At 40.8% G+C, this 26,501-nt stretch overlaps 1 protein-coding gene across 2 annotated transcripts in view; it reads left to right on the top strand.

Annotated features, from left to right (window-relative positions):
• Window positions 1-19,664, top strand: part of rerg (RAS-like, estrogen-regulated, growth inhibitor) — a 33,669-nt gene extending 14,005 nt beyond the window's left edge. For both annotated transcript variants that reach the window (XM_028400881.1, XM_028400880.1), the window contains exons 3-5: window positions 9,913-9,969; window positions 15,013-15,086; window positions 18,349-19,664. In XM_028400881.1, coding sequence (XP_028256682.1) covers window positions 9,913-9,969; window positions 15,013-15,086; window positions 18,349-18,759 — 542 coding nt within the window. In that variant the 3' untranslated portion in view covers window positions 18,760-19,664. The remainder of the gene's footprint in view (window positions 1-9,912; window positions 9,970-15,012; window positions 15,087-18,348) is intronic.
• Window positions 19,665-26,501: the final 6,837 nt, after the last annotated feature.

Here is a 26,501-nt window from a genome sequence, read left to right as displayed (position 1 = left end):
TTGACATATACAAAGAAGAGGTGGACCCATAAAGGGAAATGACTGAGTCACAGGAAGGTGGGATTCTCGAGTGGTCGTGCTCATTTCTTGCATTGAACTATTTTTAGAGTGCACCTCTGACTCTCCTCAGCCTCCACATATTGTCCATTCTCCACTCATGTACTCTGACGGCCACCGCTGTCCTCGGCCGGCATGTGAGTCATCGCCGGCTATTTCCCTTACTTGCTTTTAACACTTTTTCTCTCTGGAGATTAGCAGCCCTTTGAAAATTTCATGATGGATCCAGAAAGTATTTCCTTCTTTGTTTGTGAAGGCATGTTATCAGCAGAGGTTCAGGTTAATGTTAATGGTAATATTCAGTGCCACCCCCCCTACCACCACCACCATCTTTTTTCTTTTTGGCAGACACATTTATGTAACACATTCAGCTTTCCTATTAATCATTTTTGAATTTTAATATGATGCTGGACTCTGCATATGCATGATGAGGTACCACGCAAAATATCTTTAATACCATACCATTGTCTATAATACTCCAAGGTCTTTGCCTTACAGTGTAAAGTTGACTCAATAAAATTGTTGTAGCAGTAAAAACATGCAGTTCTGTCCTCAGCCTCTGGAAGCTGGCTCTGAAAGTGAGTCAGAATCCTACGTTAACACTCATTGTAATTATATTCAGACTAAACTTCACATATACATAATTAAGGGCATGACCGTGAGTGACAGACAGGAGCAGACTGCCCATCCATCTCAGCTCCACCTCTCTGGCTGTATGTGCATTAACCAGGAGTTCAGTTCAGCTCAGGACTGTCAGAACCTCCCACACAGACACATGAACTTATGACATTACTAAAGGCTTGGCCATATTTTTAATAGTCTATGGTTAAAATAGATGCTCTTAGGACATTGGACACACACAAGGGAAACTTCTCCCATCTGCTTTGTCACTATTTTCTAGGCTACCAAACAACTATTTTCTAGGCTACCAGACAAGTCCAGTCCAGACACAAAGATTTTAAAGTTTTTGTCATTTAACAAATGTCTTTTTTAAAATGAAATATTAATGTTTGATCATTAGTTCTGTGTATGATTGACAGGTGATCATCCTCCTGTTGTTTGATCTACAGGATGTACAGAGAGGCTCAAGTATTCTGGTTGACAGTGTTCTTGGTGTAAATGAGCACTTGAGTTGTTCTCAGTGCATGGTGCTTCACCTTTATTCCTGTAATCTCAGTCAAGATCGCTCTCTAAGGTGTGGTTGTCACAGCAAATCTCAGCCCTCATCTGCCTGATACATGGCTCTTGATGAATAGTGCCACGGTGCTATTGTTGGACACTAAATTAAAGGGATGGATGCGGAGTTCAGATCCACACGCCCTTCCTGTTCTAACCCCAAGAGTGCAAGGCTTCTGTCCTTTTGCATCTTGTGAGATTTGAAATCAAAGCCTTGCTGGTGTCCTATTTTAACAGAGCCACAGGGGCCTGAGGAGAATGACTGCTTCTCTTTCTGCCATTGTTTGTTCATGGAACTCATACAAAGAGGAGTGGAGGGGAGTTCATCTGACCTTTACTGTCATTCACGGTGAACTTGATATGCGCTGTTGTCTGCTGGTGCCAAGGCAAACTGCACTCAAAGGTATTGAATGGTGAAAGCTTTACATAAAGCGGGGTGGTGTGGATGAAAAAAAAACATGTGCAAACAGCTTTGAGTTTGAAGTGACTAAATCAATCAGCATCACTTGTCTTCTTCTTCTTGTCTTCTCCTACGTACACAACAAACGCGAACAAGCACATGACACATACTAAAGTGGAGCATCTTATGCATAACACAGGCTGATGCATTACTATACAGCTACATTCAAACTTACAGCGCGGTGAATAAAGTAGGTGCGTTGTACAGCAAAACAGCCACCTGCTGCATGAATAAGAAACGTTTTGTTCTACAAAAGTACAAAAGTGGTCTTACCTGTTGAAAGCTGGATGACTGCAGCTCTTGCAGAGTGAGGATGTCCGCGCTAAATGCAGTGGGCAGAAACAGGGTTTAAGTTAAAGTGATTGGAACCAAATAGCTCCCAATGAGTAAAATCCATCAATTTTCTGTATCTTTTGCATTCCTGATCAAATCTAATTAACCTCTACTCAGTGTATCAGAGCTAATTTTACTCGATCAAAACCTGAGTAGAATAAATTAATAAAGCATACAAATGTATTGAATTTAACTTAGCTACTTTAATGACAAATGTATTATAGTATCATATAGAAAATGATTATAGTCTTGGTCATGTCAAACATCAGTAAAAAATTTGACTTTATTGCATTATTAGTTTTTGCACAGCACTGGATTTTCTTTTTTTCTCCCATTTTGTCCCATAGACTTACATTATAAACACACTTTTTTTGACTGCACAGCCATGGCACTACATAATCATGCATTCTTGATTGTTGGTGGTTTACCCTGTTGGTAGGATGTAAAATTTGTGATTTTTACAGTTAACAACTTAATTACCATATTAACCCTTTACCTGCAGGCCTGTGCTCATGTACTGTAGTTTCTGGCTTGTATATGGAGTTATAGGGAGTATTTTAGCACATAATTGTGTGTCTACACACTGTGTGTGTATGTTAAGAGAGGAAGAGAGCCATTTGCACACTGATCTTGTTGTCTGTGAGTACACACAACCACAGAGTCTTCATAGTAAACAAAAACAAAGAAAGTGTTGCTATGCATGTGTGGCCCTTTGATGTCTACAAGTGCAGACTAAACAAAACAAAAAGGCAAGTGGTCTTACATGTGACCTTGTGGTCATTTGATGGTGAGAAGAGCAGAAAGCAACATGAAGAGAGGATTCACTTGTGCACAATCTCTGGAAATGATTGTGCAGCCTGGCTCTATGAAGGGCCAGGCTGTGAAGCTGTGAAGGCTGCACAAGTAGATCCGTCACTTGTTCACAAGCGAATCCTTCATTCGTTCACAAGTGAATCCTTCATTCGTTCACAAGTGAATCCTTCACTCATGCACAGGTGAATCCTCTCTTCATGCTGCTTGCTGCTCTTGTCACCATTAAATGACCAGGAGGATGCATGCAAGTCCACTAGTGTTTTTGTTTTGTTTAGTCTGAACCTCTCAGCATCAAAGGGCCTGGCACTTACTTTTAGGGCTGCAACAAATTTACTTTACTTTACTTTACTAAACTACTTTTAATACTAATTTTAGTAGGGGACTAAACTGTAGATTAGATTTGGTTAGTCAATGATTATTTATTATGTTATCAAGTTATCTATCTATGGTGTCTATTTAGTAACATGCACATGTACGTATGGTCGTGTGGAGCGCAACACACCATGGAAAAGGGGCACTTAGACTTCACTTAGACTAATTCTAAGTGATCTCAACTGAGACACTAACCTAAAAGTAAAGTCACTCTACTGGAGGACGTGTTTTCCGAAAGCTAAAAAAAAAAAAAACAGCTATTTTACCCATCCACAACTTCAGACGCCAGAACTCCTGGATGTTTTCATTTTACATGCTTATGCATCGCCATTGTACGTCTGAATTAGGTACACTTCACTTACTTAGTAACTTTATTTTCCTGACTTTCCTTCCCTGACAGTGTGCAAATGGCTCTCTTCCTCTCTAACATACACACACAGTGTGTAGACACACAATTATGTGCTAAAATACTCCCTATAACTCCATATACAAGCCAGAAACTACACTACATGAGCACAGGCCTGCAGGTAAAGGGTTAATATGGTCATTAAGTTGTTAACTGTAAAAATCACAAATGTTACCTCCTACCAACAGGGTAAACCACCAACAATCAAGAATGCATGATTATTTAGTGCCATGGCTGTGCAGTCAAAAAAAGTGTGTTTATAATGTCTAATAATGTATAATGTAAGTCTATGGGACAAAATGGGAGAAAAAAAGAAAATCCAGTGCTGTGCAAAAACTAATAATGCAATAAAGTCAATTTTTTTACTGATGTTTGACATGACCAAGACTGTAATAAAGGTTAAAAAGAATCCAGTCCACATTCACCTTTTCTATTAAAAATGAGCCATTTTGTGTTTTTTTTTTTCAATTTTCAGCACCACCCCTTATAAAATTGGTGATTAAAGGGTTAAAATCTTGGGGGAAAATGATTTTTTCACTACTGTTGATTAGAACTGAAGTTAATTAAAAGGTCTATGCAAAAAAAATTCAAAAAAATATTTATCTAATATATTTTTAAAACCGTTAAAGTTAGGGGACGTTTTTGTCCCCGAACAACACATTAGGGGGTAAAATTTGCCCACAGTGTACCGTTGACCTATGAAAAATTTTAAAATCATATTAACAAAATTTATGTAAAATTAAGCTTATTGAGGAAAAATGATTCAATTTGTCCACATATTGACAAAGTTATGGCCAAAATAAACAGAAAAATTTCTCTCAGAGGACAAAAATGTCCCGAACAACACATGAGGGTTAATTATTAACATTGCGATGATAAAATAAACATGGCAGAAAGTGGAACGCTGCTCTATTATTCCCAGAAGAGCAGTTGTAGGTGATTATGCCCCACATCTCATCAAATTAAATAGTGCATAATAACCAGGAATCTGCAGACCTCAATCACTAATGAGTTTACAGGCATGGGGATGAAAGTGATGAGTCATGTGCTGATAATCAGCCAACTGTAAGCTGATCAGGAGCCATGATGAGATTTTTCATATAGTACTGGTTTGGTATTTTGGGAGTGAATATTGTTCTTCAAAAACACTTTAAAATATTCACATTTGAAGAAAGCAACAATCTTTTTACATTCATATCTGGGTTAAAAAAATTGTAGAGATATGTAGTGGAGACAAATAACATGACAAAGGAAAACTACATTTAGGGTTTTGGCATGTGGTCCTGTGAATAAGTGCTAATAAATCTATGAATTCATCACCACGGTAGCTGAGAAAATGGTGGAGTAGTTTGAAGGAGAAGGGTGTCATGTAGCACCTGTTTAATGTGAAAGCATAAGGGGTAATCACTGCACACAGTCTCTACTGGTACTCCGTGGGTTACATATTGTGCTATCTCAGATCATCTCTTATGTGAAATTGGTGAACGAATTGCAGGTGAACTAATGTTCAAAATGGGTTGCCATCCCATGTGTATCCAGCATTATTTCACAATATGCCCATTGTTTCTGGACATAATGGTCTGTCACAACAATGGAACCAGACTCAAGGCAAGTTAACAGCATGCTAACTATTGGAGCCTAAAGCATATAATCCTTGATCTGATATTTAAAAAAATATATGTATTATATCTATTCTGAAAATGTTTTTTCTATGGCTCAGTTCATGTGTTATTATATTAATAAACCAAACAGGGGTGCTAAAAGCTCTGGTGCTATCTTAAGGGTTAGTGTTTGGCTCCTGAACCTCAGCTCACACTGGGCGCTCCTGACTGGCTCAGATGGTGACGCCATCAATCCTGGGAGATGACATGTTTACTGTTGCCTTGTGTGTTATTGTTACCCTGCGCACTTAAGGCTTCCCACATCCGTTTTTATAGGGTAGTGGTGAAATCTTAGGAAAAAAAACGAGAATGGAGCCTCATTGGCTGGCTGTAATCTGATCTGGAAAGGGAGTGAGGTGATCTGTATCTGTACTGGGCGATACAGATAGACAGGATATTTCCCCTGGCACCAGTAGGACTCTACAGACATACGTGTATTTCCTTATACTGAGAAAAATGCTTTAAGTCAATTCAGCTCAGCAAAGAGGATTGACGTTGGTGGTTTGGGATGCAGACAGGCCCTTAGGGAAAGCGTCGTGGTGAAAGGAACTCTGGGAAAGCGCTGAGACTGGGAACAGAGGCCTGACCTACTGTCCAGGAAGTGGTTTTGGAGCTCATTTATTTGCTTGTTTTCAGCATCACTTTGTGTGGACGCAAGCACAATCCAATATTAACATTGCTTCCAGAGAAAGGAGAGTTGAACTGCTTTTCTATGTGCATTGTTTTATTTAATTACAAACTGCTCTGCTGACGGCCTTCCAACAGATGTATCACAGCACTTTAAAGTATCTGTCCCAAAAATAAAAAGTAAAAAAATAAATCTACATGAACTCTGGAAACAAGCAGCAGCACAGTTTTCCATTTCTAAGCTGCTGCAATACTTTCTCTTCTGTCTGTCTTCTCTAATGATTCCTCAATGATTTGTGGAGGCTTTTCAGATGCTCAAAAGTAATCCTTGAACTTCTGCAAAACGGAATCCGCAAAGCTGCTGACTAAAATGTTGTCTTAGATCATGTTTAACTGCTGGCTGGATTTGCAGGAAACCATTAATCAATAATTAAATAGCTGCGATCTATGATCCTGTTGTCAACATCTCTGCTAATAAGTAGTGAGGCTGTTGATCAGTGGAGAGAGACTGCTTCAAATAAAGTCATTTAATGGTCATCTAGTCTTACAAGCTCAAACTGTTTAAAAGAATTGGAACAAAAATCAATCAATTTTGCTTCACAGATTCCCGCTAACATCGTATTTCAGAGCTTCACAAGCATTCCGAGGCCACATAGTGCAAATTGTTGTGTCTTGTCTGCCAGCAGAGCAGCAGGACGGTAATCGTCTAACAGAAATGCAATAAAACCCCAGAAACAGCTCGTCTGGTTAATGATTCACCGCTCCTCTGTTCACATAAAACATGAGACAAACAAAGCTTCCTGCCAGAAAAGGAGCAAATTTACAACGGGTCTGATGACATCAATCAGCACAGCCCAGTCGCTCCAAATCTGATTCAAAACTGGATGCTTCGTGATTATTTTTAGTGTTTTGCAGGAGATGTTCTGCACATTTTTGAGCATCAATCAAGCTAGTCAATAAATCCAGATAAATATTGGTCATACAGAAAATGAATATGAGTCAAAAAGTTCAAACAATGCTGCTCTACAAAGGTAGAGGGCAGTCTAGTCCCTAAAATGAAGAAATTTAAGAATGTTAGGTGCAGCAAGCTAGTCATTTCCCCAGCTCTGGTTAGGCTGTTTAGTCTGCAAGTGCCATGAAAAATTATTTGAGATTTTTAGGTCTATGTCCCACACAGAGGACGAGGGAGTGTATGACCTATACTGCAGCCAACCACCAGGGGGCAATCAAGATGTTTTGGCCTCATTTTGAGGAGCTGTCATGTCATTCATCTTTATATACAGTCTATGTCATTAACAGCAGTGGAAGATAAAATGTTATTATTAGTGTTTTTAGTGTTTTTGTCTTGTTAAATCATACACCAGAACGAGCCAGCGGGAAGTGCAGCAACTCAGGGACTTGTCTCTAATCTGCAGGCGTGTTTTTGTGGCATCTCTAAATTTATTTGTATCAACTGGTATTACTAAAAGGTTAACACATCATTTATTTTCTTGCTCTTGATGCCTGATTTCTCAGGCAGTTCCAGTCTAACCATGTCTGCCGTGCGTGGGACATGACCCACTGTGACATGAAAACAATAGATAAAGAGGTTGACTGCGGCGGCACAGCTCTGCGAGGACCACTAAAGAGGTGTTTTTGTGGCCAAAAGGGAACCAAAGAGCCATGGGTGTCTGTCTGACGGCCGCGGGGAATCAATAGAGTCTGTTCAATGAGTAGTACAGCGTCAGCTCAGAACAGGGTCATGGGCGCCACTAATTGCTCTTGCTTTGTTTGCAATTAGTCCAACATTCTATCGCTAATGTGATTAGGTCACTTTGGATAAAAGCGGCCTTTGGCAGACACCTCTCACGGATGATGTGTTCGAGGCAAATTTGGAAACCCAGCACTCTTCCAACCGCCCGTCATGGTTTGATAAAATCAGCTGCTTCAGACTTCAGCTTGGCTGTGGAAGGTGACCCGGTATTGATTTGGCTAGTATCCTAGATACCTGATATTATAGAAGATAACAACAGCAGCACATTGTAAAGCATGTTTTGTGCAGGAGGGCCCGTCCATAAAGACACAACATACAACAAAAAGGTGGAAATACTGCATTTGTCACCTGAGTAAACTCAACAAAGATGCAGGCGTGTAACAGACATCGAACTGTGAGATCAATCAAAAACAGAAACCTGCCTTTTAGAGCATTATCATGTGCTGTCATCAGGGGTGGTGGCTCCACTTTTAACCATAAAACTGTTCCTCTGAGCAGCAGAATACAACAGGTGCATCCAGCTCTCCTCCCTCTGTAATCCCTTAGTGAATCTGGGCCATGCTGTCCATACTGACGCACCTTAACAAAGGCTCCTCTCTGCCGTGTGTACATTTCTTTGCAGTGGCAGTGAAAAGCTGAAGATACAGTTACCTCTAATGAGGTGAAGACTTCACACCCCATTGGTTGTTCAGTCCAACATGAGTTCAGGCAACACTACAAATAACCTCAAATTCAGGGCCTAAGACAAATTATCGGCTGCAGTTCTGCTTGGAACATATACATACATGTGTGTGTTAGAGGAGACGTGTCATTCACACATAGTCATCAACCACCTCCTTGTGCTCGAAGGCTGGACATGACTTCTATAGCAGTGTAATGAAACATGTCAGAGACACTCTGGATGACTTCATAGGCCTTCTCCACTCCCCTTGTAGGATTTAATTAAACAGGACTAGCTATGATGGATGCTTTATCCCAGTTCAAAAGGCAGCGTTCAAAGGCAAAGCTGTTTGCCCTCTGTCTCTGCTACAGCAGCTCAGTGAAGCTGACATGACGACAGACTCAAAAGGACCACTCAGTCCCATGGGAATCACTCAGGGACATGACGGCTCCTCCTACGATATGATATTTCAGTGGTGTGTCTGAAAAATGAAAAATAATCCACATATTTCAAAAAGAGGGCATGACATATTATTTGTAGCAATTAAGTTAAACTGCCAATTATTATTATAATTATTATGCATGTGTTGGCCAGCAGAGGTGTTTGCAAACCAACCCTGAACTACAGCAGTTTGATGTGTTACCCATTGTGTGGTTCAGATGCGGGGAGTCCTGTATCCCAGCCAGACCTGTAAACTGTAATTTAATCAAACAAACAATAAACAAACAAACAATACAAAAGAAAAAATGAGATTTTCTCAGTTCTATTTATTATCAAACACTCATCTGAAGAAAAACACTGCTGAAGTAAAGATGCTAATGCTAAACCAAGATAGACACCTTCAGCTCCTTACTTTACACATGTCCTGTTCTCTAAACTTTGTAGAACATTGATGATTGACTTTCTCTGTGAAGCCTGTGAGCTTTAAACCATCCTCAGCAGCACCCGGGCATTAACTGAAGGGATAAATGTTGCTGTGTCGAAATAAACAGGCACATTCAACATTGTTGTTTGTACTGACAACATGCACACACACTGTGGTTATGTATCTGTGTGATACACTGTTAATGGCCTTCTAATTCCATCTGATTGAAGATCAAACAGAGCAACATTTCCGTGCGGCAGATTACTCGTTGACAGTAAACCATTAAGACAGTGACTCACCGGTCCAGTGGGGATGTTGATATTTTATTGTTGAGGCTGGCCCATGCTAACTAGCCAATTGAAGAGAAGAAGCTGATGATGAACTGAGAGCTGATCCTTCATCCTGAACTCTGCATTAATGATCTGGAACTGCTCAAACAGGTATTAGCATTTAGATGAGGGGAGTATTAAAGAGCTTTGGATCTCATGCCCTCTTGGTGGCTTATCCACTGCTTATTAGCTATTGAAGCATGTTATCAGTCAGTGTGCATATCAAGGTCACTAGGAGTAGGTGGTCATACATTTTGAGTTGTGTTTTTGTTTTTTTGCAGTTAAATCCACAGGAAGACAACAGCAGAGTGCTCTGTCCTTTCCTGTCCTGTCCTCATATACAGTTTTGTTCTGTCTCTGTCCTGTCCTCATATACAGTTTTGTTCTGTCTCTTTGCAGCTTTGGTGGTGAGATTTCTGACCAGACGCTTCATCTGGGAGTACGACCCCACACTTGGTAAGACGAACAGATGCACTCCTTTACTAAAACCACTGTAAAACTGTAATGCCTGCTACACCAAGGCCTCTGTGATTCATAAGCAGGCAGCAGGTTAGCCTAGTTCAGGGGTCGGCAACCTTCAGCATTAAAAGAACTATTTGGGCCGGTTTCCCACTGAATAAAGCACTTAGAACTCCTAACCTACACCTATTTGACCACTAAATTGAAGATACAGGTGCTGCGTACAGGACGCGACCATGACGCATATTTTGACAAAATATTAAAAGTTTTATTTTAATATCACAAGAGCATCTCAATCTCCAAAGAAATAACTATTACTATGAAAAAACTAAATGAATAAAATAAAATATATTTAAATTAAACGGCCATTATTTATTCACATTATTATTATTATTTTTTTTTCCAAAAATGAGCTCGCCGCCTGGGAGCCCCAACAGAGGGATGAAAGAGCCTCATGCGGCTCCGGAGCCACAGGTTGCCGACCCCTGGCCTAGTTAAAGACAGTACATAGCTCATCTCTATAGTGCTGCTGAAAACATGCACATAGACAGAAAATATATCTGATAATATAATGAATAAATCTTGCAGTGGATTAGGTGACATATGGTTAACTAACTGGATTTGATTTTCTCTTTCGTCATCAGTGCTTAACATAGAACTGTGTTTTTCATACACTGATGGTGGTCAAACCAATTGGTGACTCTGTAATTACAGGAACAAAGACATGACATTTCCTGTGTGAGGTATTTTTTTTTTGTTATTTCCTGGCTGTATGTGACAGGTCAGAGCCTCTGGATTGATCAAATAGTGTTTGCATCAATGCCAAGTCTGGCTGATGGGAGGGGCAGCAGAATACACACTGCACTCAGGAACATATTTAATTGATCGTTATGCTCATTTTGCCGTCTCTCAATCTTAACATATGGCTTGTTGAGATGTTTCCAGGTATTATAGCAACAAAATGGAGATTATTATTGTGTGTCTTTTTGCCATTACCTTCACGCTGTTTAAACTGAGTAGCATATGCTTTAGAAATCATTAAAACAGCGATAAGTGCCTCCTTGGTTACCACAAGAGCTGGCGTCACTACTATGAAAGCACAGCTTGAGGTCCATAATGGGAATATGGAAATAGCAGCACTGTTGGAGGGTGCCTGTGACCAATCAGACGGTGCGGCTGAAATTACCCATGAAGTGGATGAAACGTTATTAAAACACCATTATGGGCACATCACACAGGTACATTAGGGTGTGTGTGTGTGTGTGTCTCAGAATTACTGCCAGAATACAGGCAGCACTTCATCTGTTTCAATATGCTGTCCACTGGCAGCAGCTCTACATTTATCTCCATTTATTATCAACCTATTTACTTATAGCAGGTTTATGATAGATGTTCACAGGCTGGCAAGGAGTCCTTTCAGCACAGACTTAGGCAAGCACATGTTTAGTTTCGTGGATTTTATTCCAAACTAAAAGCAGGAACAGCAAAGGTAACACTCTCTCATTTACAGCATGTACAGAGTCTCAGAAACACTGCTGACTGCTTTGCTAACAAATGAACATGGAGCCCACTGTGCAAACGCTAGCTTCTAGTCAATGAAAAAATAAAAAACGAGCAAGATATGAGATGTGTTTGTGAGCTAATGTTAACAATAGAAGCTAACATTTTTCCTGTTTTCCTGTCTATGTAAGGGGTTAACATTATCTGTGATGCAGTTTATCACTCTGCGGAGATCTGTTACTGGTGATAAATATGATGCACATGAAAAACCTGGCCAGCTGCTGGAAGGAGAACCACATTTGTTCCTATTTACTTATAAAGTGATCTGACAGGAGCTTCTTTCCATCTAATTGGCCTGCTTACATGAAATGTAGACACAAAACGAAGACACGGTGCAGGTCCCTAAAATCCTCCCAGGAAAACCTGTTTTTAGATGCTTCACCCCAGATCCACCCACATAAACACCTACTAGCACTACACTGATACTTATAAATCTTATTAATCATAATGATTGCTTTTAATCATTTCTGTCTAAATGTCCATTTTGATTTTATTATGTTTGGTAAATTGGTTCTTATGAATGGATTTACTGGGCTACTGTGCAATATGATTTTCTGAATGTGTTTGATTTAACTATTGATTTTTTTTTAAGATATTGTTTTAGTGACAGAAGCATTCATTTGATGCTTCTGTCTCAACACTAGCAATCAGTAGCAGTGCTGAATCGGTGAATCTAGGTATTATACAGCAATTATTACACGACTTTAATAATATGCACCTCGAAAACAATGACTGGACCTCATGGACATTAATAATGCCTACCAGTGGAGGCTATCCTCTGTAGTTTTCTAGGTTTTAAATAAATAAAATGATGAAGACTAATGCAATACAGGGTGTTGTGAAGAAGAATATACATGTATATATTCATTTAAGTGCAGCAACCTACACTGAAAGTGAAGTAAAACACACAGATTTGTTCACTGTTGTGAGTTTTTGGCTACCAGCAGGTACAAGTCTGCACAGATATTACAAGATGACAGCTGGGTCTCCTTTCCATAGTTCTGTGGGGAACGGTGGCTGTTCAGAATGCAGATGGCCACAATATTGCAGCAGTTATTTCTGCTCCTTCCCATTATCCAGTTCTTCCTTCTGGCTCACTGAAAGAACCTCTGATCTACTTCAATAACATCAACTGTTGTTATCTCAGAGGAAAATAAAGAGCTGTACAACATGTGGCTTACTGGGGCTGTTTGTGGAAGAACCAAGCTCTATCAACAATCTGGAGTGCCTCCAGTTCCGGCTGACTTTCTCTCTCTGTCTTTGTAGCCTTCAGGCTGTGAGAGGTTTTAAATTATAAGGGATGAATTGCTTGCTGCCAGGAAAATTGCTGTTATTGTTTTCTTTCCTGGACCTTTAGAAAGGTTGGTGGGACTGGTTAAATGATCCCAGCCCTGCCTCCTGTCAGAGCATTTAGCAACAAAGACACTGGAGGGTGGATGTGGACAGATTGCCGAAGCTTGATTGCTGCTGAAAATAGGTTGTCCCAGGAGTCGCAGTGTGAGACTTCTCCTCGGAGATGCTCCTCATGCCTCCAGCTGAACAGCTGCACTTGCTGTATGTCTGCCTCGGGGCGCTACGTGACATTTCATGCACGTCACAGGACAGAGTTTATACCCAGGAGAGGTGAGTGCCCCTGTGATGCAGCATGGTGGAGGAAACTCTCGGCTTTCACTGAGAATCTGAACATCTCTCTGACAGATGGTCTGTATTGTTTCTGTACCTGAGGTACAAAGTCATCACTAAAGTAACACAACAAGTATCATACGGTGGAAAATGGATGGATTTATGGTTGCATACAGTACATTGTTTATAGTGATCTGAACTGCTGGTAATGCCATCATAATTTATCAATTGTTCTGAATATAATTCACAGTTTTAACATCTTGTAATCATAACTTTTAATGACATGAGTCATAAATATTGGAGGAGTTTGAAATTATACTTAATTGTGTTTGATTGGCCCAAGGCAGATGATAATTAATATGTATAAACAGTAGCTGAAACTCTCTGATTTCCATTTGCAATCAGACATCTTATAAGCACAGTTGAACTTGTGCTTTCACTAACAATATAAGTCTTTACTTTTGCCAGGGTACACACTAGTAAAGAAAGCAGGTATTTCTGTGCATCAACTGGACCCTCTCTATACCACACTGTCAAATAATAATCTGTACTTTTAACTGAAGGACAACACAGCAGAGCAGCATTATTGAGACAGGAAGTTAAGAAGCTTTCAGAAAGAGCTTCAGGCCTCTGAAGGCAAAATCCAGCAGTCTGTTTAACTATAGGAGGGTTTCCGGAGGGTTCAGTGCTTTCTGTCAGGTGTTTACACAGATGAGGTTTTTGCAAGGGGCAATTGAAGCAGATATCTCCTGAGCTGTCTGAAGTGGAATGAAAGGTCAGGGTCACAGTTCACACCTGTGTTCCTGTGCCAGGAATAAGAACCTGTCATCCTGCTTTTTAAACAGATCTAAAAGGTGAATCTCAGGCTGTTTCATGTTAAGAGTCAGCTGTCAGCCAGCAACCAGCAGGCTGAAAAACTGAAGCACTTTGCTCCAAAATGTAAGCTAATGATCCGATGGAGGTGGAACCAGGATGGATAAAAACATGGTGTCCTTTTCAGACATCGCAGTGTCTGTCTGAGTCAGGTAGAAGCAGCATGTCTTGTTGCTATGACCTACATATCTATGGACCAGTGGCGGTTCTACATTGAATTACTCCCTGGGTGAGACCCCCCATGAGTGCCCCCACCCCCCCAAAAAAAGCAAAAAAAAAAGCGGAGGTCATTAAATAAGGGGGAAGGCTGCAATTCAATTCAATTCAGTTTTATTAATATAGCGCTTCACAGAGACCCAGAGCCCGAACCCCCTTGAGAGCCACAGTGTCAGGAAAAACTCCCTTTTAACAGGAAGAAACTTTGAGCAGGATCCGGCTCATAAGGAGAACCTTACTGCTGAAAGTCGGCCAGGATGAAGGAGAGAGAGGAGAAGAAGAGGGAGACAGGACAGAGAGGATGAAGGAGAGAGAGAGAGGAACAAACATGCACAAACATTACAGAAAACAAACATGACAGGTTGCAAAATGGATAATATGATGATAAATGGTATAAAAAATTAATTCCCCATTGTCTATATTTTTTTTTAAATTAAACTAACATAAGGCATGTAAACTAGAGCACTTGGATCAAACTTGGATGCCCAAAACCGCCACTGCTATGGACAAAACATACATCTGTTCTGATTGGTCAGTTCCACTGCCCTCAGGTGGTGAAGAAGGAGAGGTAGAGGGAGTGTGTTTCATTAGACTCATAATTAGTGTAGGCCCACTGGTGCAGGATGAATCATCAGCATACAGTGTAATGTTTGACTCCTCTGTTGTATGAGTGATCCTCTGAATATTTAAAAGAGCAGTAGGCGGATTTATACCGGCTCTGAACTGAATTCCTACACACTATTCTCTACTTTTTTTGTGTTTTCACAGAGTCAACATATCGTCACCAAGCCAATATTGATGATGAGGTTGTTACCATGGAGATTCTGGACACTGCAGGACAGGTGAGACAAACTACACATGGGCCTCGTATCATTTTCAGCATTCAGGATTTCATGGATCGTTAAAAATGACAGATATGTGCTTAGGAATAAGTCATAATAAAATACCGTATTTTCTGGACTACAAGTCGCACCGGAGTATAAGTCACACCAGCCATAAAATGCGTGATGAAGAAGAAAAAAACATAGATAAGTTGCACCGGACTATTAGTCGCTGTCAGGAGAGGGACAGAACAGCTGCCATTATATTTGTAATGGGACGTCAGGACACAAGGCTAAGTAATTGTATATTTTTGCATAGATAAGTCACACCTCAGTATAGTTGCATACCCAGCCAAAGGATGAAAAAAAGTGCGACTTATAGTCCGGAAAATATGGTAGTATAGCAGCATTTACATTAACAGCACTGTCTGTGCCCCATCTGTGTTTTTACCTTTGTAAAAATGTTATTTGGCTCTAAGACAAAATGAAACTCATTTCCTGGGTCAATACGACACGATGATTAATTAGTTCATTAAAAATGAATTTAAGTGAGACTCGTTTGAACTTTCACACTCCATAAAGAACATAAAACAGAAAGTCTTGCAGGGATTTAGGGACTTTTTTTTTGGTCTGGGAGCGTGTCTGTGGATAAACCTGCCCTCAGACAGCTCAGGTGCTCTCCTCCCTTTGCTGCCTTTCTTGGAGATATTCATCACTTGTTTGAATAATAGTTGGAGTGGGTGTGTGAGTGAGTGGCACTTGAGATGGCAATTTCCTGCAGTCTAACAGAAGCCAGGCACTGACCATGAGGGAGAGCTTGTGTAAGTCCTCGGCCTGGAGATAAATATGCTGCAGTGCTGCGTAGGTGTTCTGCTGGCAGCTGATTTCCCCTGCGACACTTGAGCCAAGTCATCTCTCGCTCATTACATTGTAGTCTGTTTTCAGTTGGCATTAGGATGAGGTCTGAACGCTTCCAGACATGACTCCGATCATATCATATCATAGCATTGTCCTAACTCTGGTGATTTGTGGGAGTTGGAGTCCTGAATTTCTCATAAATTCCAGGTTCAGAAGTCGGTCAGGTACACAAACGTCCCACTGTCTCATCTGTCCTCTGAAGGAACGCAGCAGTTCTTCATCCTCCTCTACCAATAAGATCAGATCAGAATCGGTTTGCATCCACCCTGCCAGGTTATGATTTCCAGTCCATACAACCAGTTAGGTCCTGTTAAAACTGGGCGACTGTTTTTGTCCTGACGTGATCAAATTAGGAGCACATGGTCTACGGTTCACATTCCTCAGACAGCTGGACAATTTAATTTATGGATTAAGAAGGTGTGAGAGCAGAGACACAGAATCAAACAAAAACACTTCCAAAACTACACAACACAACTACACAAACTATTCAAGCAAATGAAGGAAAGCTTTTAAGAAACATCCTTCATAATGTTTGAGATAGTTAGAAAAAGGTTCCATTTGAAGTGTATTAATTGTATGTGACCTAACATCCTGCCTGCTAATGTGGACAAATAGCTAACTTATGGCCTTTCTACACTGTGCGATTTTTAGCAATCTTATAAGACCATTGCATGACACACTACACGACGTGAATCTAAAAAGCTTTGGTACAACGTCAAGTTTGATGCGTGCAGATTGTACGATGACCATTTACTGAATCGCAGGCGATCACAGGTTATGTCATACGTCAACATGCGAGGAGGAGGAAGACGTGGATGCGGGGTGACAGTTCGTAGCAGTTGTCACACTGTGAGTCATCCTAAATTTCTGCTAGAATTTTTTCTCAGCTTGTCTTTGGTCGCAAGATGCTGACAACGGCCATCATGGAACCTGTCTCACAGTACGGCGTAAGACCACTGATTTAGAGCGACGACCAAAGATATCTCCACGATTCTCCTACGATGGTCATCTTTCGTCTTTGGTCAACAGCCCAAAATCGCACAGTGTAAACCGGGCATAAGATGCTCTGCTTAGCTACGGCTAGCTTTCCAGTTTATCAGCTAATAGTACAAAATAACCAACATGCAATCCTTCACTGTTACCAGTGTTAATTTTGGCAGCAATTTCGGATTTAGTTTTTATTTTAGTCTTGTGACTAAAATGTCATTTGATTTTAGTCACATTTTAGTCATCAACATTTTTTTAACTTTTAGTCTAGTTTTAGTCGACTAAATATCAAATAATTTTAGTCGACTAAATCTGCCGTGGATTTAGTCGACCAAAATTCTATGATATATGTTTTTTCATGAAACATTTAAGTGCAATAAAAACAGGCACAGCTTTAACTTTTGTTATTTGAAACAAACAAACTCTTTATTTAATTGCTATTACCTTTTCACAAAGAACCAGTGAACAGTGAGCTGCTCTCCCTGAATACACTGTTCAGTCATGACCTTCTTCATGAATACTCCATAACTACAGCAAAACACTTCAGTGACAGCTTAGAAACAGGTCGCATGCTGTAAAACCATCAGCAGCGGGGTCTTCATTTATAGATTTTGTCACGTGTATGAACGGAAGTTAAGATGACTCGTCTGCAAATGTCGCTTCAGGTTTGTTGTGTTTTTACCGCTGATAGTCGCTCCACACATTTTGCAAACCGTCTTGTTTGTCTTGACATCAAACGTGTCCATGTGTCTGTTCTTCTCCTGTGTTGTGTGACCATGCATGAGGACGCCTTCTTCCAGCATCGCGGGGTAACGTCTTTACACAGAGAGATCACTTCTGATTGGCTCTCTGCCGCCATCTCCTGATTCGTCCCTCCCTTCCACAAACAAAATTTGCTCTGATTGGATCTCGTCTCCATCAATAATTTCGTCTCGTTTTTATTCGTTGACAAAAGTGTCAATACATTTCGTCTTCGTTTTTGGCACCATGCGTCAGTTTCTATTTAGTTATCGTCTCATTTTTATCAGCAAACAAAGGTCGTTAATGAAAACTATGACGGAAATGATTCGTCAACAAAATTAACACTGACTGTTACCAAGGTAGACACAGGGTAAACTTTTTTTCAAGCTTGCATATTTTTTGGTGTGTTCCTATGTCAAAGCAAAAAAATCCATTCAAGAGTAATGCAATACAGGAGACTATAGCCAGTTAGCTGTACCTTAGCTAAGCAGTATATATCTGTTATTTTGTGGCTTTATAACATTCAGTTCATAAGCAAGCTACATGTTTAAGACTCTCCAGGTGTTATGAGACCACCTGGAAATAAGCTAGTGCCAACACTATTCCTCTAACATGGATCTAACTGCCTTGTTCTCAGGAGGACATCCAGCAGAAGGAGGGTCACATGCGCTGGGGCGATGGATTTGTCATCGTGTATGACATCACAGACCGAGGAAGCTTTGAGGAGGTGGCACCACTCCGAAGTCTCCTCGAGGAGGTGAAGAAGCCAAAGAATGTTCCTCTGGTTTTGGTGGGCAACAAGTCGGATCTGGACCACGTCCGGCAGGTCGGCACAGAGGAAGGAGAGCGGCTGGCAGCCGAGATGGCATGTGCCTTCTACGAATGTTCGGCCTGTGCAGACGAGGGTGGGGCCGTGGCCGAGGCGTTCCACGAGCTGTGCCGAGAGGTCAGGCGCCGCAAAGCTGTGCAGGGCAAGGCCAGACGCCGCAGCTCCACCACCCATGTCAAACAGGCCATCAACAAGATGCTGACCAAGATCAGCAGCTAGAAAAGAGCCATCCTACAGTCAGATGATAAGGAAACGTTTTGAACGATTACCGCCTCAGCAGTGGGCAAATATATCTGACTTAATGTGGAATGTGTGTCAATGTTATCCTCTGATTTTTGCAGTGAAAAAGCCCTGAGTGCAATATCTCCTCCCTCTGGAACTAAATGATAGTAAATGATTATGTCACTTTGGCACAGGAGCCTTAACGGATTACTTATTTCTGCAACCTTGAACCTACTAAGACGAGTCAGTGCTATATTATGGTTCCTTTACTCTTTCATCTAGATTCTCTCTAAGCCAGGGGGCTGAAAGCGATGCATCCCAGCTGTCTTATTTAGCATGCAGGGAATCCAGGTATCTGTTGATACTGAGCGGGCAGATCTGTAGTTTCCTCTTCGTATCTTGTCTGTTGGGGGGATACTGTCGTGTGCTTCTGTCAGCAGTGGTCAAAGGACATTATGATCAGAGAGCCACTGTACTGTTCAATGAAGGTAGATCAAATGTGCGTCACCCATGTCAGTCCTAGGTAAACCCTCAGAGCTGTTTGTTTGTCTGCAGTGCAAGCAAACCTTGTGATGATGTTCTGTTGACGTTAACTGTTCTGCAGTCTGGAGCCCAGTCCCCGTCCAGGACATGAACTTTTTCCTCAAAACAAAGATGAACGCTTTCACTGTTTTTCGCCAAATATCTGAAGGGAAGCAACATCACATCATGGCTGTAATGTTAATACTGTAAACTACAGTGTGTATGATATAGTGTAGCCTTAAGCACTGCTGTGTCTTAGATGTGTACAGAACCCAAAGGCATATCTACAGTAGAGTATACTGTAACTGTTCCGATGTGGGATTGGTTGATGTGAGTGGTCTCTGATCAAAACTGTGCACTTGTAATTAAAAGCGAATATATCCCACCAGCCTCTGCTTCGCTTAATGACTCTGTGTGTTTGGTCGACGTTGGTGGAAATGTCCTTGCCCTGTGCATGATATTTAACAGCAGCACTCAGCAGTGAGCCAAGTTTCAAATAATAATCAGTGTGACTGATATGGACATCTTTAACTGGACCATTAAATGTCAGGAGTCAGACCGACAAATGTCACATTAACATAGTGACGATCTCCAGGAGGGCAGAACTTTCCAACTCATAAACTGTATAAAGAGATGGATGACATGACAGCTTCCCAAAGTGTAACACAAAAATAACTGGATTGCCCTCCAGGTGGACCCTGCATGGAGTATTGGCTGGTTGTCACTCTCTTCCTGCTCTGCACGCACCAGAGAGGTACGTGCATGTACGTCTTCAGGTAATGTGTGTCCATGTGATTGGAGGCGTGGCTTCGGGGTGAGCTCTGAGAGAAAGGGGCGTGTGTTTACATTTAAAATTTTGCTGACTCTCACTTAGTAATGAGCAAGGTAATGTTAGCCGGTATGCATAAAAACAAAGTAGCAGTGACATCATTTAAAAGCATCATGTTTGTCTGCCCTTGGCTTCATACAAAGCCTCAGAAAGGAGGATGACATGTTGTTTCATTCTTCCTTGACAAACTATACATGTCTGTGTCATTTAAAAGGGGGATCAAAAATCTATTCTCACTGACACTGATGCATATTTTCCAAAACAAAGGTCTGGCGGTCCACTTTTAGGGGCGGGACTCCACATGGATCAAAGCTAAGGGTTAGCCACTTCTGACAGAAAGAGGAGTCCCTCTACACACACCCTGTTACTTCAGATAGACACAGGGCTAAAAGAAAGAAAACAAAAATGGGCTTTCTTTAATTTGGGTGTAGCACAAAGGAGTGGCCCAGCTATCTGCAGATAATTACTAGAGTCTGTAATCCCACAGTACTCCTCCTCAGCCTGACCAGCTAGAGAGACACTTTCCATGTCACTGCACTTTGTATACAAGACATTTATATATATTCTCTGATAAAAAAAACAGTCTTGCCATGTGACATAAATATAAGTGAGCTGATGTGTTCACACTGAAGTTTCAATCGGCTCTCTTAACTTAGTGTGGTTTTGAATGAAGACCTACTACCATACTGAAGGTCACACCATAGCTATGATGATACAGATGGTGATCTCTCAGGCTCCTCTAGATAAAACACACACACATTTATTGCTGCTAAAGGTGCCCCACTCATTACAGACATTATATACATTTTCTATCATTATTCAATGCTAACATTGAACATAATATAAACATATGGGAGTGTACTGGTTGTGTCGTCTCACTACAAGTGCTCAATAGCACCAGCAGGGATTCTCATGGACTCAAGGACTTCTCATGCTGCGATGCTCTGAAATAAAGAGTGTGTCTTCTTTTTAGTCCTCATTCTTAGTCCTGCTGCAGTTTTACAGTTTTTTCAATCGCTAACAAGCGCTTACCCATTCTTCAGATACTTTTTCTAAACTCTTAACACAGACACACACCGACAAAACACATCGGCCAAATGGTTAATTTTATTCTCAAAAACACATTTTGTTAAATATACACTAACTCTTTGTTTCAAAATACAATACATCTTTCTCTAACACACAAACGTCACCAAACCACTGGAAATCAGACTCAAAATGAAATTATTCTGGCACACAAAAACACGTGTTTTCAGTTCACAAGGTACATGCAGTCAATCAAAGTGCGCCAGGCTTAAAAATACTGGCAACTGTTATCATTACAAAAACTGCATAGACTTTCATGTTTCAGTTTTACAGGTCTTTTTTACACTACATGTCTTGGTTGGGAACTGTATGTCCACATGTAATGTTCACATTCTAAAGCATTCCAGTAAAAAGTCAGGTTTTTTTACTGCATACAACAGGACACACAGTAGAAATATTGTTTATGATAGAACAGAAACGTTTGCACCTGATGTAATCCAAGGCGATACACGGGGGATAAAACCGCTTGGTATGACGGATCCATGCTTGGCAGTCTTCAACTGCAATGTCCCTGCATCCATGGCATCAAGGAGTGATGTGGCTGATGGTCAAAAACCTTCCACCTCCATGCAGAAAAACAACTCCTCTATGGGATTGAGAAAAGGTGAATAGGGTGGATGGAAGAGACGGACCAGTCTATACTGGAGGGAAAATATTCTTGGAAAGCTACTAATATCTCTGGAGAGAAGTCATTGTCTCTAGAGCGAAAATAATTCCCATATCCTTGCAGATGATGATGCCCCCATACATCCTGTTTAGACATGCAATCATGGGGAAAATGAGCTCTGCAGTGATGTTGACACAATCTTAAAACATGGAGGAGCTGTATGACTGACAGACAGCATGAGATACAAACACAAACCAGATTTCATCACTGAAGGTATGTTTATTTAGATTAGCAGGTTGTTCTTAGGACTTAGGACTGAAGGAGGTGGAATGTTCCCAAACAAGACAAAGCAAGAGGACAAACAGAGGACAATGAAGAAATAAAAGGCAGCTAACGTTCCCTCTGTAAACAGGCCGACGCTCCTCTTCTGGCCAATCTCTTACCAATAACATATAATTCTTTCCTGAGTGGGCTAAAGATCCACTGACATGCTGTTTAGGTTCAACTTGAAGAGTTTATTTCCAAATTGAAACACAGCACATCTCCACCAGAGGAGAAAAACTTCATCGCCTCAGTTTCATCATTCAGCGTCAGATAAATGTTACAGAGCAGCCACAATGGGAACATTCAGGCAGCAGCTTCACAATATAAAGCCGGATCTGAGTAATAAATGTGCAGTATTTTGACACTAGGATAGATGTTGCAGCTGGGGAGCAAAGTTCAGGTAATGGAGGCTTCAGCTCTGTGGGCAACCACATGTAGCATGGATAAAACAACACAGGCAAGAATGAGCTACCAAAAGGTTCTTGGACTAGAGTAGCCACGTTAATGGAGAGTGAGGGGATAAGGAAGTTTTTTGTGTGAAGACTTTAAAACTACACTATGCAAAAAACAAATCAAATAGATACAGATGAGGTATCATGAGGTATCATGAGGCATAAAAACTTCCTGAAGAAGCAGGACTCCGCATTAAAGCTTCTTTAATATACTTTAACATGTAGATCACAATGTATTCAGTCCTTTTCAATAAACCATAACAGATCAGCACTGGAAACCAAAGTTGAGGATTTCCATCTTTCTCTGCTCAGCTTGTGAACCATGAAGCATTGCTGTTGTTATGACAACCAAGGCCTTTTCTTGTTTTAAAGATACTCACTATGGTGACCGAGGTGTTGTTTTATAGGCAGGTCTAAGAGAGGAGGAGTGGGTTTCTGAAGCACATGCACACACATATGCTAATGCAAGACACTGACACACACACACTCAGAACCACCCACTCAGAGTGTACAATATGTTTAAACACAGGGGTTAAATAAAACCACTGGTGCATACTGAGCGCTTCAGGGTCTGACATAGAACCTGAGCTGTAGGTTAAATATAGAAGTGGCACTCCATCCTTTAAAACCAAACGCTGGCTGTATAACAGCAGCATCCACAAGAGAATATGATTCATGACTACAACATCACCGCCAAGGAAAGCATTCATATGCTGCATCCATGATCATACGCTACACTTTGCATACTAGAGTAAATGTACACTGTCTCTCTAAATGTGTTCTCCTCTTTATACACGAGCACATAGTGTGCTCGTGCCAGTCAAAATGTTGAGTGTATAACGTTGGATTACTCACCCTCAATGTGTGGCAGCCTGTAGCAGAAAGAGAGGAACCAGTTTCACTAAAAAAGGAGGACAGGGAGTTACAGTGGTTGTCCTTCCCTGTCTTTTCTTTGAAAAGACAGACACAAAGCTCTATAAACTGTACTGTAGCTCTTAATGTATTAACATACATCCATACAGACTTCCACAGGTGATTCCAATCCTTCAGATAGGTGTGGATCCTATGACTTCACCATGTGCTTCCTCCTAAAGAGGTTCAAGGGAAAAACAAAGATGGCTGCCTATAGGGGTCAGAGGGCAAGAAACAGGTCCATATAATGCAGGGGTGGGCAATTATTTTTTTGCACAGGCTACATAGACCGTGTCTCTACAAAATTAGATTGGATGATGCAGTACAGCAGCGTGGAAGAGACCAGGAGGGTTGGGAAGACGTTACTGGTAATGCTGTTTGTTTAATATGTACCGTGCACTCAAATATTTGTTTAATACCGTGCACTCAAATATTTGTTTAATATTTGAGTGCACCGTCCGCGGGTCGCATTCAAGCGGGCCGGGTCTGCAGCATGAAGTACATCATGGTTTTGTATTTCATCATGGTATCACAGCATCTCCTGTGTCTGAAATCACCCACTCACTTTTCAGAGGACAATATAGTGAGCTCATCTAGAAAATGAAAAATACATTTTAGAGACTATTCCCATTATTTTGTTTTTACAGCATTAATTGCATTATTGTTGTCATGTCTGATTAAAGCGAGCCTTATCGCTGCCTATTAACTATTAAGCAAAACACATGATGGTACATATTGCTGCATACACTTACTTTTCATGATGCATTGTGGGATACATAAAGTGCATTATATGGGACTTAATAATTATCACTTTACATTTGAACAGCACTACCAAATGGTGAACACTTAATATAGGTGATTGTTTTGGACACAGTCATGCTCTGTCCCTTTAAGAGACTATCAATGAGTTCTGAGTCCATTGACTCCAACAGAACATTTCTGCTAAGTGGTTCCATTGATGCACTAAAATTGCATGTTTGGACTCTTTTGTCATCAGATGCGTATTTTGTGTGATGTTCTGACCCGCCCACACAGGAAACAGGAAGTATGCATCATTTCTTATCCTTAGCGTAAGTTTTATTGGGTTTCTGTTAAAACCCCCCACAATGCAATGCTTCACTTTTAATAAATGAAAATAACCCTCATGATGGTTCCAAGGTGTCTGTTATCTGAAATTTGCAGCTGACTGTGTGTCCATATATTGAGCTGTGTTGCCATAGAGTCCATCACCACAGCGATTGTATTGTATGTACAGTCTGAGGCAGCAGCTGTTTAACTGCAGTGCAGCTGCATCACAACAGACACACATAATGGTGTTATTGTATTTAAGGAATCATTGAAAATTGAATGTATTTGTGTATATTTTTATTATTTAATCACTCTCCACTGGTTGCTAGGCAACATCCTGAATCCTTCCTGTTCACATTTACCTGGACAAGTTCATTAACATTTGCCTTTTAACAGTCTGACATTTTCTGTTTTTATACATTTGATGGACAGAGAGCTACACCTTCACTAAAACCACAAACAGCACCTTTTACCTTTCATTATTTTTGCCACTTTTATAAAAATGCATACAAACGTAGCTATATTACATACACAAAATAAGTGTAGACCAAATATATAAGACTCTAGAGCATACAAACTATACCACTGGACATAAACCTCCTAAAGTAAAGGTGGGATTACACTGACAATGAAATGTGTTTGTTAGGGAGCACACTGCCCCCTGCTGGGTGAGTTAATTTAATCTTTAGTGTGTAACAATTCAAGAAAAACATGCATAAATGAACATCTTGATTTGCATTTCTTTTGAACACTGCAGCATGGTGTGCATGTGCGATCACTGAGCCGGACTGTTTCTGATTCCTGGGCTCCAGGCAGGCAGGGACCTGTGGCAGATCAGAGATTGGACATTCCTTAAGAATGCAAGAAATCACACTGGCAGCAGATTACCATCAGGCTGGTCTGGTATGCAGCACATGTGTCTGATTCAGGGAAACAAATGGGAACCGCCGGACAAACTGTGAGGAAGTTTCAGGGTGCAGCCAGAGGTCAGAGGTGGAGACTTAAATCCCCCTTTTTGAAAGGTAATCTAAATCAGGATATGTGAGGTGAAATCAAGGTGAACGTGTCAGCAAATTGCATCAAAGGTGAAGATAAGAGAATTTCCAAAGAAGCACACTGTGATGCTGTGTTATATAACACAGTATTTAATCTCAGAATCACATGGTGTAGTGTAGCCAGGGTGGTCTGCAGTCTATGAGCCTCACGCACTGCACAAACTATGGAGCTTGTAGACGTAACAACAACAGCAGTGTTTTATTCAACATGTCATCACTTTATTTTCTCTGGGAGATTTCCTAGAGACCAACACACACACACACCACTATTCAAGAAGGACTTTCTTGTTAGCGCCCTTTAGCTAAATTACAGCTAACTGCAATAAAATGACACTGATGGAATGGGACAAGCTCTGTTAGAGATGTCTGTTTTTTAACTTTGCCTATTTTATGTCAGGATTGTGTTTACAGCTTTTTGTGCTGCTCTCAAGTGGTTAAAAAATATAGTGCAGCTTAAAAAAACTACAACAAAAAATACTGTCCATCATCACAGTCAGCTGTGTATACTGCTTTAAAAATAACAAGTATGTTCAAATTGAAATATCTGAGCAATGATGGCATTGTTTGAAAAGTCATAATGTGCACAAGTGACATGTTCTCATATTAATGTGTTTCATATTATCGTGTAACACAATTAATTTCAAAGGCTGACATGAAGCGGGCAGCAGATGAAAGGAATCACCGGCAGGTTTCCCTCTTATGTTGCCAGTCAACTTTTAACACCCGGAGCTTCATGCCAAGAGGAATAAAACAAGGTACTAATCCAAGATGAAGGGATTCAGGGATTATTGCACCATATTCTAAAAGTTGCGTTTTTCAAACAGGACTTATTAAGAGGCTCTCGCAGTGACCATATATGGAGGGAAACGTTGGTGTGGAGCTGT

The sequence above is a fragment of the Parambassis ranga genome, chromosome 2 (assembly GCF_900634625.1).
Source record: "Parambassis ranga chromosome 2, fParRan2.1, whole genome shotgun sequence".
Lineage (NCBI taxonomy): Eukaryota > Metazoa > Chordata > Actinopteri > Ambassidae > Parambassis > Parambassis ranga.
The sequence above is the reverse complement of the archived record's forward strand: the minus strand, read 5'-3'. Positions and strand labels throughout refer to the sequence as shown.